The 15813-nt window shown below is 37.7% G+C and overlaps 1 protein-coding gene across 2 annotated transcripts; it reads right to left on the bottom strand.

Annotated features, from left to right (window-relative positions):
* Positions 1-4148: 4148 nt before the first annotated feature.
* LOC127561741 (H-2 class II histocompatibility antigen, E-S beta chain-like) lies at positions 4149-15585 on the bottom strand. 2 transcript variants are annotated; one of them, XR_007953525.1, is made up of 6 exons: positions 15433-15585; positions 11602-11868; positions 10555-10836; positions 10069-10179; positions 9550-9617; positions 4149-4355 (listed from the first exon to the last, which is right to left on the bottom strand). XR_007953525.1 is itself a non-coding variant. In XM_051996959.1 (4 exons), the coding sequence occupies exons 1-4, from the start codon at positions 15539-15541 to the stop codon at positions 10049-10051; spliced, it is 789 nt and encodes a 262-aa protein (XP_051852919.1). In that variant the 5' UTR covers positions 15542-15585. The 2 variants fall into 2 exon arrangements, 1 of the variants encoding a protein (XP_051852919.1); XM_051996959.1 differs by lacking the exons at positions 4149-4355; positions 9550-9617 and having other exon boundaries at positions 10049-10179.
* Between the last annotated feature and the right edge of the window lie 228 nt (positions 15586-15813).

The following is a 15813-nucleotide window of genomic DNA, read 5'->3' as shown; positions in this document are numbered from 1 at the left end:
ATAATTAAAAGGAGTATGTATAGACAGAGGAAATAGGTGTGAGTTGAATATGAAGGGATAATATCCTTAAAAATAAAATTAAGGAGCTAGAGAAAAATTTACTGGGAGAAAGGGAAAGGAAGAGGTGGAATGGTGCAAATTACCATAAAAGAGGCAAGAAAAAGCTTTTATGGAGAAAAGGAAGAGGAGGAGGGGAAAGGAAGTGAGTGAATCTTACTCTTATCAGAATTGGCTGATTTGGCTATTCCCCAATTAATAAATGATCAAAAGATATGAACTGTATCCCAAAGTCTATAAAATCATGCATATGCTTTGATCTAATACCATTACTATGCATGACTCTGAAGAGAGATAAAAAACGAAAGGTACTTATATGCCTTCTCAATAGCATGTATGGGTGGGGTGGGAGGAATGGAGAGAATCTGGAACTCTAAAGTTTTGAAACCAAATTGGAAAACACAAACACACATAGGTATATGGGTCTATCAATACATCTATGCAAAAACATGCCAAAAAAGGATGGAAAGAAGGAAGGGAGGATGGAGGGAGGAAGAGAGAAAAATTACTTCAGTAAAAAATTTGAACAAATAAATAGCAGAAGTTCAGAATGAAACAAAGAGAAGCAGAACAATTTTATTACCATTATGTTAATTTTATAAATATTATGCTATGTGATAGAACCTTCTTCTCTTTATATTTAAGTAGGCTCTCTTCAAGACATGGAACCAACAAAATCTATGTCCTTTCCATAAAATTCTCTGATTAAAACTAAAATATGTCAGCAACCCACATTAGGTTATGTCAATTCTCTATGTGGGCAGATTTCTTTGTTCCTTTCTGGTGTTGCAGTTAGTTTGCCACACAATCATTCATATGGAAATTATATATCTGTAAGAGGAACTAAAATACAGAAAGGGAAATTTTATCAATTTCCATTTTCATACACCCCTGCAAGTCTTAAAATAGCACAAATTCAGTAAAAATTTCAGTACCTTCTTACATGAGACAAAGCAGAAAAGTCATCAAAGACTTCCTTTTCTATCCAAAGTTGTTCCTCATGATCATGGACAACACCCATTAAATACTATCAAATAAATATAGCTACTTTTTCACAACATATAAGGCCAGAAGTGTTGATCAAATAATTCTTAGAGAAGAATATTCTTAAAATAATTAAGCCTACTTGGAATATATGAAATTGAAAAACTTTTGAATGAAACATGTCAATACGTTAGAATAAAGGAAATTGTAAACTTGGTAAAATTCTGCATCAAATAACTCTGACAGTGCTATGATATCCAAGATTTATGGGCAATTCCAAAAAGGTCAAAGACCAATACTAAAGCCATCCAAAGGACAAGTGATCAAAAGACATTAAATTTCTTCAAATAATAGTAAGCTATTAAAATCATAATATTGTAGATTTTTTCAACTAAGTAAGGCTTTTCATCTCTCACCTACACATTTAGTAAATATGACCAGAGATGGAAATAGTTGATATTTGCTGCACTGCAGAATGATAGACACATGGTAAAATAATGAAGTTTTTATACCTTATATGTCCTGCTAGATATATGTACCAAAACAGGCCACAAACATAAAGGTATCTCTAGTAAATATTTCTAATAATATTTTTTTCTGGTAGCAAAGAATTGAGAAGAAATTTGGTACTTATAATTCGGGGAATGGCTAAATGTAATGAAGTTCACATATATATTGGAATATTAATATGATATAAGAAATGAAGATATGAGGAATTTTAATGAGGATATGAAGAATTTTGAGGAAAGTGAGAATATTTCCATAAACTTTTGAAGAGTGAATTATTCAGATGAGGACTATAACAATATAAACAGAGAGCAGTAAAATGAAACTAGACTCTATAACTACATTTTTACCAAGTTTGGCCATAGAGAAAGATACGCATCTGCTGTTTCTTGTTGAAGAGTTGGGGGTGGGACTATTAGGGTGAAATGTAGGTTGTCTGTGATGACCTCATATTTTAAAATCAGCCAGAGTCAGGAATTCAGGTTAAGGGAAAATCTTCGATCTTTATTCTTTGTTGTGGTAAAGGGGGATGGCGATAGCAATGTGAGCAGTCGCAACACAAACCGCCAGCTGTCTCTCTCCGTCTCTCTTCCTGCCCCTCTGCCTCCACCCATCAAAATCGTCCATTTCCTATACAACACATCAGGACTTGCACAAAGAGTGGGTGGGGGGCCATTCTTTCTCCAAGCATATATATTAACAGAGTATGGTCCAATTACTATTTAGCCTCACGTGCTTGGGACCTCAGTGCATCAACCGGAGCTTCAGCTCATTACAGTTGTCAAACACAGTAGATATGGTGGTTAGTTTTATATAATTTTGTTTTTTCATATTTGATACAAGTGAAGCCTTAGAGGATCTAGGACATTGGGAGGGGCATATTCATGAATAAAAAGGAAAAGAAAGTAAAGTATATAAATAGAATTTTAATTGAAAAGATTATACTGAGTTATATCATGGTTGTATGTATACGTACGGTTGCATATTACCAATTAAAAAAACTAAGGGGAAAATGAACATAAAAGACATTATCAGATATGTGTGACTTAAACAAGGAAGTGAGTCTATCCTGTAGGAATTATAAGGAATGACCAATGAGGAAGGACAGCATATGTGATTGAGTGCCATCCACATGACATTGAATGATACCATACTTGGTAGACTTTTAAGAAAGATTTATGAGAAGTGAAAGTGCCCTAGAGTTCTGAGGAGATTAGCATCCCGGATTTCATTATTAGGTCATGCTCCCACAAGGGAAGCTGGGTCTGAGGAGAGGACAAGAGAGATTCTCAATAGGTCTCCAAACTGACAATGCAGAGGAAATGTCTCAAACTATCTCTTAAGCTTCCCTTCAATCTCTACAACCTGATGGGATGAGGGATGGGTGGGGCCAGAATATTGGGGTAGATCAGAGAAACTGGCTCTTGTATCACTAAGAAAATTAATGGACTAATCTGCCACGTTCAAAATTACTCTGGGTTTGGCCATAGTGAAGGAATAGAGGGGAGCCTGACCAAATCCTGGGGGCTGACAGTTCCAATCTTAAGGAGACTGGAGTGGGGGGTAATTGGAGGAGGCAGCATATCTTTTGTTGTGAGTTTTAGGAGTACCTTAAAGGTCAAACCACTTTGTTCTACTCAGATGGCTGAACTGATTGCCCTCATTAAAATGTTAGAATTGAGGAAAGGATTAAAAATTAACATTTTTACTGATTTTCAAAGTCTTTCATGTTTTATATGCTCAGGGGGCTATTTGGAGGGAAAGAGGAGTTTTGAGAGCCAAACATTCCCTCAGTAAACAAGCAAGGGAAATCTTACAATTACTGTAAGCTATCCATGAACCTAGAGAGGTTTCTCTTATATTTTGTGAAGGACATCAAAAAGGGAACGCAGGGGTAACAGGTTTACAGATTCAGCTGCCCAAGCTCATGCATGTTTGCTGATAACCATGGCATCACTATACCCCAGCTCCCCAATTATTAAACACCTTCTTATACTCCCCAAGAACAGTCCCTTACTAAAAAAGATGATATATGCTTCCTCCTTTTAGGTGGTTTCAAACTTGCTTAGACCAGCTTCTAAATCCAGAGGCAGGCCAGTGGAAACTTCTCTTTGCCCTCTATCAGCCTGCTCACTTGGAAAAAACAACATCTAGTCTTAGTAAATTCTATTTTTACTGGTCACAAGCTGGGAGCAACCATCCAGCAAGTTTTTTAAGCTTTCCCAAATCGTTTCCAGATGAATCCTGAAGATTCCATCAAAAACCTATTTCTTTAAAATCTGTTCAAAGGAGGGGTATTTGGGAGAAGAGTGAAAGATAGACTTTACACATATGCCCCCATGCAAGGATTTAATATTTCTCCTGGTTTTTGTTTACATCTTTATCAATTGGGTGGAGGCCTTCCCTTGCAGGACTGAAAAAAGCTCAAAGTTTTTACTAAAAGAGATTATACCTTCTTTGAGCCTATATAGCTCTTTACAGAGCAACAATGGTTCAGATTTTTCATTTCACAAATGACTCAAACTGTGTCAGAAACACTTAAAATTACTTATTACTTCTATTCTTCTTACAAACTTATTGCCTAATGTTATTAATTTCCATTTTTTTCCGCTTTGGCCTTTATTAGCTATTTTTTTTAATTCAATTTGCCTCTTCCAGGTGATCTTGCAGGATAGACATCACCTGACACATAATCCTCTGGCTGAGGCTGCTCATCCTCTCAAGACAACTCCAGTATGTTTTTTCTCCATATCTAACTTCTCAGCATTGAGTCTGTAGACAAGACCAGCTTTATGCCTCTTTTCACCCTGAAGAAGCAACAGAAATCAAGAACTTCATCCTTATTCCAAATGAATTTTGGCCCCAAGTCTTTTAGGGAGGAATGATGGGATTCTGATTGTTGCTCCCTCAAGCTTAAATCCCAGAGAAATTCTTAATTGCTTATTGACAGGTACAAATCTACATGGTCTATAACTTCATCATCCATCTAATTTAGACATACTAGATATACCATAGAAATCAATATATAGCATGACATTGATCTACATGGGATCTTCACATTATCCTTCTTTGTTGTCCTTTGGGTGAACTTATGACAAGTCAGGCTAGTTATAATCTCATTACTATACATTAATACTTTCTGATTGGGTTTTTCTGTATGCACTCAGAGGTAAGGCATGCACAGTTTCATCAAGGCTTAGGACTTCCCCATGCTAGGATCTCCTCCTATAACATCAAAATTTACATATCTTGTGAAATAATCAGATTTCATAATTATCTCTGACTTACTTTGCTGGGCTGCTTACTTCTAAGGGAGAATAGCCCACACTCACTGCATAATTCTCAATAAATCTTATTAAATATCTTTAGTAGATTTGGAGATGGCTTGAATCCTAAATTCTTACAAAGATGATATTGCAGATTATCTTCTTGAACCCCAACAATATTATGGTTGCCAAAGAATGTGATTAATATTTGTTTTTTTTAACATTTATTTTCAATTTCTCTATGTCAAAAATACAATTTTTATAAAAGGAACCCTCTACTTCTCTCATCAAGTCTCACACTCATGCCAACCCAGTTCTTCAGACTACAGAGTCATTCCTTCTTCCTCACATATTTTCCACTGTCCCAGATCATTTGGTGGCACTCAAAAGATGTGCCTTGAATTTTACTTGCTGTACCCAGATTATACAAATATCCTCCTGCAATCACAAATGTTGCCAACAACTTAAGAATTCTGCCTGCCCCAATTCCTCACAGAAAAGAGAAAGTATTGTTTCAGCTGAAGTTTGTAAACCACTAACTCTCCTCTCCCTCAAGCTATTAAAAATCATAATAAGGAAACTTTCCAATAGGAATTCTGTGAAGAATCTGAGTAGTTAGAAAGTACAATCCTTTTGAAAGGCTGTTTTCTGTCATAATTGAAGAGATGCCAAAGAAAAAGGACTAATCTTATGAAGAACTCTGAAAAAGATGACTTGGAAGACTTGAATCTTCAAATGAAGAAAGAGGAAATGATTTGTGGCTATGTTTCCAGACATGCCAAAAAAAAAGAGTCATGTGCTGATATATTAAAGATTTGACTGAGGTTATGACAGTTATAGTCAAAACATTTTAAGTAGAGCTATATGGCTTTAGACCTATTATTAATTTCCATTTTTAAATTACATATTCATATATTCAAGAATTTAAATACTTAATTTAAATATTGAAAACCAAGTATAATTATTTTAAAAGAAAGTTTCTTCCATTAAATGATTAGCATTTAATGAACTGGAGGAAGGTCTTAAACTAAATACTTTAATCACAGACTACAAACTTAATAAAGAGAAATACATGACCACAATTTTCTTCAAGATTGCTGTTGGTCTTTGGAAGATAAAATAAATATATAGCCATAAGTTAAACAGTATATGGAGAAGTGGTAGCCCACAAGTAAATCAGCTGGAGCACCTCAGAACCCATTGGTAGAAATTGTAGCATGCATTCTATTCGCTGTACCACCTCGCTGCCCCTTCAATAAAACATTTGAAAAAATTAAATAGCAAGAAAAGCAGAATTTTTTTTTACTATTGTGTTAATTTAATAAATATTATGCTTTGTAGAAGAAGTTCAATCCTCTGTTCATATTCTGGTGGACCCAACTCAAGATACAGAATCAATAAACTATTAGGTCCTTCCCACAAAGATCTGCTGGTTAAAAATTTAAAAAAATAAAAAATAATAAAAAAGTTACCCATTAGTGATGAGGTTTGGGAGAGCAATTCAAAAAATAAGGTGCAAAGATTGCCTCATTGTGAATTTGTCACATTCTCCCTGTCAAAAGGCATCTTTATTGACAAGGAAAGGTCATAAACAAAATCGAAATATGATTTTATGATATACGTTGTGGAAAGGGGCAATTTCTAGAAACCGAAGGAGGGAGAGAAACCAAGGAAGAGTTAACAGAGATAAAGGATGTTTGAAGGAATCCAGGAGAAGTTGGGAAGATGCTTAAAGGATAAAATCAGGGCAAGAATTGGCGAAATGGTCTCAGAGAAGATTAAGGAATTTTAGCCTTAGGGAGAGAACATGCTGGCTTGAGGTCTCATCATTAGAACTTATAAATTCTCTATTTAGTCAGATTTCTATGCTCCTTTCTGGTGTGGCAGCTAGCTTACCACACAATCCTTTATATGAAAATCACGTACCTGTAAGAGGAAGGAAATACAGGAAGGAAAATTTTATCAATTCCCTTTTTCATATACTCCTATAAGTCTCCAAAAGTCACAAATTAAATGAAGATCTTGGACAGTACTTCTTTTTGTTTTTTACTTTTATTTTTCAATATTTACTTTCATAAGATTTTGATTAGCATGTTTTCCTCTCCCCAAAAAGGCAAGCAATCTAATATAGATTATATATGTACAATCATATTAAATACATTTCCACAATAGTCATTTTGTGAAAGAAAAATCAGAACAAAAGGGAAAAAAAAGGCAAAGAAGAAATCCCCCCAAATTGAAAATAGTATGCATGAATCTGCATTCAGATTCCATAGTCATTGCTCTGAATGTAGATAATATCATTGCTCTGAATGTAGATAATATCTTCCATCATGAGTCTTTTGGAATTGTCTTAGATTATTTATTGTCGTGTTGATGAAAGCTAAGTCTGTCAAAGTTGATCATTGCAGAATGCTGCTGTGCTCCTGGTTTTGCTCACTTCACTCAGTATAATTTCATGTAAGTCTTTCCAGGTTTTTCTGAAATCCATCTATTTATCATTTCTTGTGAAACAACACTATTCCATTATATTCATATGCCACAATTTGTTCAGTCATTCCCCAATCAATGGACATCCTTTAAATTTCCATTTCTTTGCCACCATAAAGATAACTGATATAAACATTTTTGTACATGTGGGTTCCTTTCCCTTCTTTATGATCTCTTGGGAATACATACATAATAGGGATACTGCTGGATCAACAAATATGCATAATTTTATAAGTACCTTCTTACATGGAAGGAAAGAAGAAAAGGATTCGTGGTCACTAATAAAAGACTTATTTTTCTGCCAAAGTAGTTCCTCGTGATCATGGAGCTGCTTTGATCACAGCTATGGCTAAGGCCAGAAGTGTTGACCAAATAAGTATTAGAAGACAATGTTAAAAATAACCAAAGCAATTTATAATACATAAGACTGATATAAAATATCAATTGGCTAGAATGAAAACAATTGTAAGTTAGGTAAAATTCTGTAGCAGATATCTCTGACAAATCTGAGATTTAGAGGCAATTCAAACAAATATAAAAGGCCAAGACTAAAATCCAACAGACAACTGGTCAAAAGATCTGATTAAATTTTTCCAAATAATAGCAAGCTATTAACAAACATAATTGATTGTTTCAGCTAACTAAGAATCAGATTTATTTCAGATTTCATCTCACACTCACAAACTTAAGAAATATGACCAAAGATAGAAATGGTTGATGTTATCTGAACTACAGAATGATAGCTACATTGGCATCATTCTTAATGGAGCTATGAGTTCATCTCTCCATTACGGAAAACAATTTGAACAAAAATAATAGCTAATTTTTAATATTTTTTATCCTCTGATGAACACATACACCAAAATAGGCCACAAACAGAAAGATATCAAAATATTTCTAGTAATATATTTTTTGTTAGCAAAGAACAGAAAAGAAATTGATTATCAAATATTTCTAGTAATATCCTTTTTGGTTAGCAAAGAACCTAGAAGAAATTGATTGTTCATCAGTTTTGGAAATGGCTAAACGTATTGAAGACCACATATATATATTGGAATATTAATATGGTATAAGAAATAAAGGATGTGAGAAATTTGGAGGAAAATGAGAGCATTTTCATGAGTTGATTAAGAGTAAAGTATTCAGAGCCAGGGAAAAAAAGGAAGATGAGGACTATAACAATGTAAAACAAAGAGCAATAAAATGGAACTAAACTCTATAATGGAACTACAATGTCCAAGTTTGGCCATAGCGAATAATATGCACCTACTTCTTGTTGAAGAGATGGGAGCCTATGAATGTTAATTGTTGTATAGGCTGTCAAACACAAGTGGATGAAACTGTGATTGATTTTATGCAACTGTTTTTTTAAAATATTTGATACAAGTGAGGCCTCAGTAATAAGATCAGTTTGGGAGGGGGTATATTCATAAATAAAAAGGAGGAAAAACAAAGAATAGAAATAAATTTTTATGTGAATAGTTTGTGATATTGAGGAAGGAACATCATGGGTTGTGTGTGAGTTTGTGTATATGTAGGTTGTAGCATATTAAAGAACTGAGGGAGAGAACAAAGGATATAATTAGACATGTGTGACCAAAAACCAAACCAAAACAGTCATGTAGTGACTGTGAGGGATAACCAATGGACAGTCTATGTGATTCACTACCATGAACATAACGTCAAGTTATTTGATGTTAGGATGTTAGATGTGCACTGAGCAGACCTCTTTGAAGGATTATTTTGAAGATATATACAAAAGTCACATAGGATGAAAAGATTTGGAAGGGTTGTATGTGATCCCCACCTTTGGAGAAATTAACCATATAGATACCACAGATGCATGGTAATATTGAATTTTCTTCCCTCTCTTCATTTCTGCACTTTCCTTGTTGCCCAACACCAGGAGATTTTCTCCCTTCTGATCTACTGGAGAAAAGACTCAAGAGATAATAAAGAGCAACATATGCATACAATACCATGTGAATCTATAAGGGTAAAAGACAGACAGACCTCCCTCTTACCAGCCAAGACCCTGTGTGGGCATCTGGTCAAACCCAACAGGAGGTGTGCTGTGAGAGGCAGTATATGGAGAGTCCAGGCTGAAACAGGGAAGGATTTACTCTTGGATACAGGCAGGTAGCTTTCGTGTTTCAAAGAGATGCTGAGAGAATCCAAGCTTTGGGAGTCATATAACCTCAATGGTCAGATGAAGACCATTAGAAGACAGTGATGAGTCACTTACATGGCCCTGAGCTCATGAGCAGCAGCATTTTTTCCTCCAGAGTCCAAGGTTTTACTTAGCTTCAAAACCTATTGAGAAAAGGTTGTTATCAGAACCAAGCCTTATCTGGGTAGAGGAAGTTACCTGTTGGTTGTTGGCCTTGGTTTCCTGAAAGATTTGACAGATAGAAATATTCACACAAAGCCCTTGTGAATCCACGATACATAAAAGGAAGATAAGATAGCATTTGGACAAAGGGGAAATTCCCTCCATGCTTCTGGGTATGTGTGGGCTCTCAGTGCTGAGGATGCAAGATGTCTCAGAGAGCTATCTTTGTGAACATGGCTTCTTCAAAACTCTTGGAGGCCTGAAAGTTGGCCTCCTCAACAATGTTTTGAAAATGAAAATTATGAAGAGCTGCAGTCAGAGCCAGAGGACTTCCTCCACTCTGACAGATTCTGAGTCCCAGCCAAATCCTGCCTCCACCTCCTCCCTTAGAGAGAACATGTGGGCCTCAGGGTCATCCCTCCGATTTCTCACCTTTTTGACTTTTAAGATAAACAGCAAGGCCAAACCCAAGGAAAATCAGCCCTAGTACAAGGCCCCCAACTCCACTCAGCATCTTTTTCTGGGCAGATCCATACTGTGCTTCTAGGGAGAAGAAGACACACCAAGAATCACAATTTTCCCTTCAGAAGTCATCCTGGCATGGTATACAAACAAGTTTGAAAGCCTAAGCAGTTGATTAAAGAGAAGGAAGAGGAGAAACCTAGTTCCCTTATCCCAGGAGAAAAGTCATAAAGGTTCATACAGAGGCCCCAAAGCAGACTAGTTTCTAGGACTGACATCACTGTGGACACCAAGATCCTAGTCTCCATCCTCATCTTAGCACCAAACTCAGGGGGTTGCACTAGGTGAAAGCACAAGATATCCTTAAGGAGGAGAGAGGGCAATAGGAGACCAGAACTAGAGGCTGCCATGTCCTGAAGAATGTTGGGTCTCAAAGGACCAAGAGCTACTTCTCACCCCAAACTCCAATGACAGGGTTCTGAAGGCTGGAGTGCTCCACTTGGCAAGTGTAGACATCTCCAGGCTTGGGGATCATTTCCAGCATAACCTGAGTCTGAAAGGTCCAGTCTCCATTGTTAATCAGGCCTGTGGACAAAACCCCAGCTGTCTCCTCTTGACCATTCAGGAACCATCTGACCTTAATGTCCCCAGGATAAAAACCAGTAACAAAACAGATAAGCTGGTTTGGGTATCCTAGGGGAGTTATCTTTGATGAATACACAGTTACTTCAGGCTCAACTAGAAGAAATAAAAGAAATATCCTGAGTGAGAGAACCAAAGCAGATATTACTAGTTCAGTACTCATCTCTATCATCTCACCCCAAATCAAGCTCAGGTCCCCTTCTCCCCCAACCCCTCCCCACCCCCCCAGGCCAGCAATGGGTAAGACTTCCATTCGGTTAGACATTTTATACAGCAAGAAGTAGCCCCATGAGTCCTTGGACAAATCAGCATTTATGGAAATGGATCAAAATAATTGTAAGATGGGTTTTCTGATTATAAATGGATTTCACAAGTTTACAATAGATTTCCTCCCAGAGCACCTCCCCTGTCAATCCACTGAAGAAATCTCTGGGTAGAAGGGTGACTTTGAAAAAAAAAAAGACTAGGCTTTCAGTATTCTGACTTCTAAGCCAGGTGGCCCTGAGAGAGCCAGAGATATGATAAACATAGCTATATATGGTTATCCAGGTCTCTGTGAATCAGGCAAGTTAAAAAAAAAAAAAAAAAAAAAAAAGCTCTCATCTTTTCCCCTTTCCGTTCCTTTCCCTCTCCTCCTATCTCCCTCACCCTGCCCTTCCCTCTCTCTTCAAACTCCACTCATTGCTCCATTCACTCTCCCTTCTCCTCCCCTAATCTCCCTGAGACTTTTCCTCATCTATCCTCCTTTCCTTCCCTCCTCTCCTTCTTTCCTCATTCCCTCCCTTTTTTCTTTACCCTTTTCGTTTTTCCATCCCTCTTCCTCCCTTCCCGTGTTCCTCCCTTCCTGTCTATCCCAGTCACCTCTCCTCCGATTCCACAAGGACTCCCACAGGATATAGTTGTCTCTGCACATGGCCACCTGGGCCCGCGCTTGCTCCAGAGCCTCCAGTTGACTGTTCATTAGCTCCTCAATGGGCCGTCCCAGCTCGGTCAAAGCCACGAACTTCCCCACTTCGCTGTCAAAGCGGAGGATCTCCTCGCGGTTGTATATGAGTCTCCCCACAAACTGCACGTGCTCAATCCCATTGACAAAGTGACACTCCGCCTTCGTCTGCTCCATGAAGTTCTCTGTGGGGGGATCCCAGGAGCAGCTTAGCCCTGTCTGGCACCCAAGTCACCCCGAAACTCTAGCTGGGCACGGGTGGAATGGAGGAGGCGGTTCACGTACTCCTCTCTTTTAAGAAGCAAACTGATCTTTTTGAGCATGGCCAGCTCTACAATTCTGAGCCCAATCCCTAGCCCCAGCCGGGCTGCAAGTTCATTGCTAGAACACCGCCTTCTCATTCCCAGGTAGGTATTCCTTTCTTTGCACCCAGAGCTGCCTTTCAAGGTGTTTAATTCATAGCCTATAAGTGCCCTCCTAGTTAGTCTACTTCTAATCAACCCAGCACAAACACTGCAAGAAAATTAAGCCCAACATTCCAAGACCTGCTTCTTGCTCTCTGGATCTTCAGAATATCCCCACTCAAACTCTTTATGCCCACAAATGTCGGAGTCTTTCTATTCTATTCGTAGTTCAGATCCTCAATTATTGGAATTGCCTCTTTCTAGTCTCCCCACCGACACATAACTTCACCCAAGTCTCACCTTACTCTAATCCATTTTCCAACAATAGCCAACCTGATTCTGCTTTAGTGTAGGACTGATAGTCACTCTCATTCAATTAACTACAGATTTCCCTTGTTACTTTCAGAATAAATTGTAAGAATTGTAAAATTCTTTCCTGCACGGCTTATCAAGGCCTACCCAAGATAATCTCAAACCACCTTTTCAAGCTTCATTGTTTTCCTGCACTCTAGAAATTCAACCAAATTCCAGGGACTTCTTATTACATCTCCCCAGCCCATCCCTACCTCCAATAATCTATCATCTTCTATCTTCTTGTATTTGCCAGGACTGAGATGTATTCTTTCTTCCTTCTTATCTCTAGAATCACTCTTGTGTCCTAGATTCCTTTCCTAAAAAACTCAGCTCACTTTCTATCTTCTTATCTCTAGAATCACTCTTGTGTCCTAGATTCCTTTCCTAAAAAACTCAGTTCACTTTCTATCTTTTACATGAAGCATTTCCTGTAAGTATCATCTATCTAAAAACTATCTTTCATTTTGATTGAATATGTATGTATGTATATGTTATATCTGTATGTGTGTGTATAAATTGTTTCTTTTGATAGAAAGTTAGCACCTTGAGAATAGGGAATCTTCTCTTTATTTTGTTTTGTTCTGTTCTCTGTACTCCCAGTGCATGTCACAATAATAGGCACTAAAGAAATGCTTTTTAATCGATCATATGCTTGCAGACCTCTGTGTCTACTCTCTTCTCAGACATGAAATTCCCTTTCTCAGTTCTGCTCATCCCAACACCACTTGTCTTTCTAGGTTGTGCTCAAATGTCACCACGTCTATTAAATCTTCCATGATTTTCCAACTAGAAGAATAACAGTTGTATAGTCTCCAACACCAACACATCATCCCAAGTGACTTTCTTAAAGATCTGACCATATCACTCTCTCCCACTACCACCCAGTCAGTTCCATTACTTTTGACAGTCCCTGTTCTCTCTAGAAGTAGATCCACTCTCCTTTGTTGAGCACCTCAAGTACTTTCTTCCTTTTCATACACTCTATAGTTGAAGTGTCAAATATGGCACATAGGCCTCCTGTGACATACCTCATTCCTTTTGGCCCAAACCAGATTAAAATGTTAATTGGGAAATATTTAATGAAATTCATAAAAATACAATAAAAAAAGATAATAGCAATATGTTATTTTTGAAATCAAGGTGTGGCCCAAGTGGGGCTATTATTTATGATTTAGTGGCCCCTTTCCCATGTAAGTTTGACACCACTGCTCTCCAATCCAGGCAAAATGATCTTTTTCCAGTTCCCCATGTACAGTGTAGCATCTCCCATCTGCATGCCTTTGTATCACCTGCCCCCATTCTTGGAATGCACTCCATTTTCATCTACTAGTAGAATTTCTAGATCAAGCCTTTCTTTTGGGTCTGAGTTCTCTAGAGCCTTCCCCCACATGTCAATTTGATATTTTTAAGTGCAGTTTGTGTATGTGTGTATTTATTTATCTATATCCGTTGTACACACACAGAAAAATATACATATACCTATAATCTGATAGAATAACTCTTTGAATAAGCTCTAAAGGTTCATTACAGTACTTGCTGAAAGAGAATATCATTTCAGTGGGCAGAGGGTTACTGCTATGCCATGGATGACATATTAGGTCCTCTGCGAGGACTGAGTTTAAAATTGTCATTTTTATAAGGAAATCCGAGACAGAAGTTTCAACAGAATGAGATTCCCTCAATGCTGTCACTGCCCCCAGACCTAGGTGAGACCACTTATTGGGAGTAGTTTTGAGCCAACAATAGAATAGGGTTCAATAGAAATCTAAATCTCCAGCTAAATGAGATTACTTTAACTAGTCCTACCAAGATAAACCACAAATAAGATTTCCTGGGGTGGGTCTTTTACAGAGGCAGGATTTAAGGAGAATCTCTCCTTCAAAGAGCTTCCCAAGTTCTTCACCTCATGGTTCAGTCAGAAGTCAGAGAGAGAGAAAGAGAAAGAGTTTTGGGGCTCCACTCGTCACTTAGAATGTAGCTCCTACTCATCTCTACCTCTTAGAATCCCTGACTTCCTTCAGGACAAAGATCCAGCTCCACTCTCTACATCAAGTCTTTCAGAATGCTAAATTAATTTGTACTTATTTTTAATTGGTTCTATATAGATTTCTATCTGTATAAGCTGTCTTTTCTGATAGACTCTAAGCCCCTTGAGGTAGGAATTAACATGGATGATAAGTACTTAATAAATACTTTGGTGCTGTTTTCATGCAGAACGACCTATAATTCAGATCCTGAAATCAGGAAGATGTTGCAAAGAGACAGCTAATAGCAGTAGGTGATTGGGGGTCAGTATGTATATATGTCATTCACAACAAGAAATAACCCCTGACTAGAACAAAGAAGTGGAGATTTGAAGTGAACAAAGAAGTAAAGATTACAATGGACTTGTAATATTTCTTCAGCTCATTAACAAGGAATCATAAAGATAAAAGAAATCCCATCTTGGCTCAGGTCTCTCCTATTCATTGTTGGCTTCTGACCTGCCTGAAGGGAATGAATAGAAAAAATACCTGTCATTAACATGTTAACCCAAAGGCTAGGGATGGATTTCCAAATACCTTCACTTCACACAAGGCTTTCCAATCCTCCATTTCTGCCAGGGAGGGGTAAGCAAAACAGGAAAGCTCTTCCCCTAGAAACACCAAAGTTGAAATCAGTTTAGCAACTTAGGCCATCTATGTGAAGGCATTTTGGAAGACACCAAAGTTTAGGTGGGAGTTTGATGGGGGAGAGTAGAGACTCAGAGTCCATGAGAAGGGATGAGATTAGGGACAGAGAAAGAAAGGGAAGGTAAGGAGAAGCATTCCACTTGGAATGTGAGTTAAAAGAAGGAAGGGATGATGGTACTTTAGAGACTAGCTTCTTCCCTCTTCCCATCCTTCCAAGTGCCAACCTGCTTCCAGGCTTTCTTTAGTCTGAGTAATGGAGAAAAGCATTTCTGTTATTTCCCCACCTCTGCTGTCTGAGGAGTTAGTGCTCTGAACTTACCTTCACTATCTCTTCCTGTAGCCTCTAGGAAATTCAGCATCATCAGGGTCAAAATCAGAATTTTTGTCCCCACAATCAACATCCTGGGGACAGGGAAAGAACAAGACATAAAGGAATGGCAATCAGGATGGTCCTCACCCCATGAAATGTCCCTAAAACTTCCATAGTAAGAACTTAAATACTTTCATCTATGCTCCAGAATTGAGCAACCTCACAGAAGGGAGAACCAATCTGAATTAGGATTGAACTACATCATCAGTTCCTAAGCAGAAGTGTCATTGGAAGATTCTCTTTGAAAACTTAGGTTTTCCATATAGAAAAAGAGAATAAAATTAGTAGAGCGTTAGTTACCAAAGACCAGTGCTGCCTGAATTTTTGCAA

The sequence above is a fragment of the Antechinus flavipes genome, chromosome 4 (assembly GCF_016432865.1).
Source record: "Antechinus flavipes isolate AdamAnt ecotype Samford, QLD, Australia chromosome 4, AdamAnt_v2, whole genome shotgun sequence".
NCBI classification, from domain to species: domain Eukaryota; kingdom Metazoa; phylum Chordata; class Mammalia; order Dasyuromorphia; family Dasyuridae; genus Antechinus; species Antechinus flavipes.
Note: the sequence above shows the minus strand (reverse complement) of the source record. Positions and strands in the feature narration are given on the sequence as shown.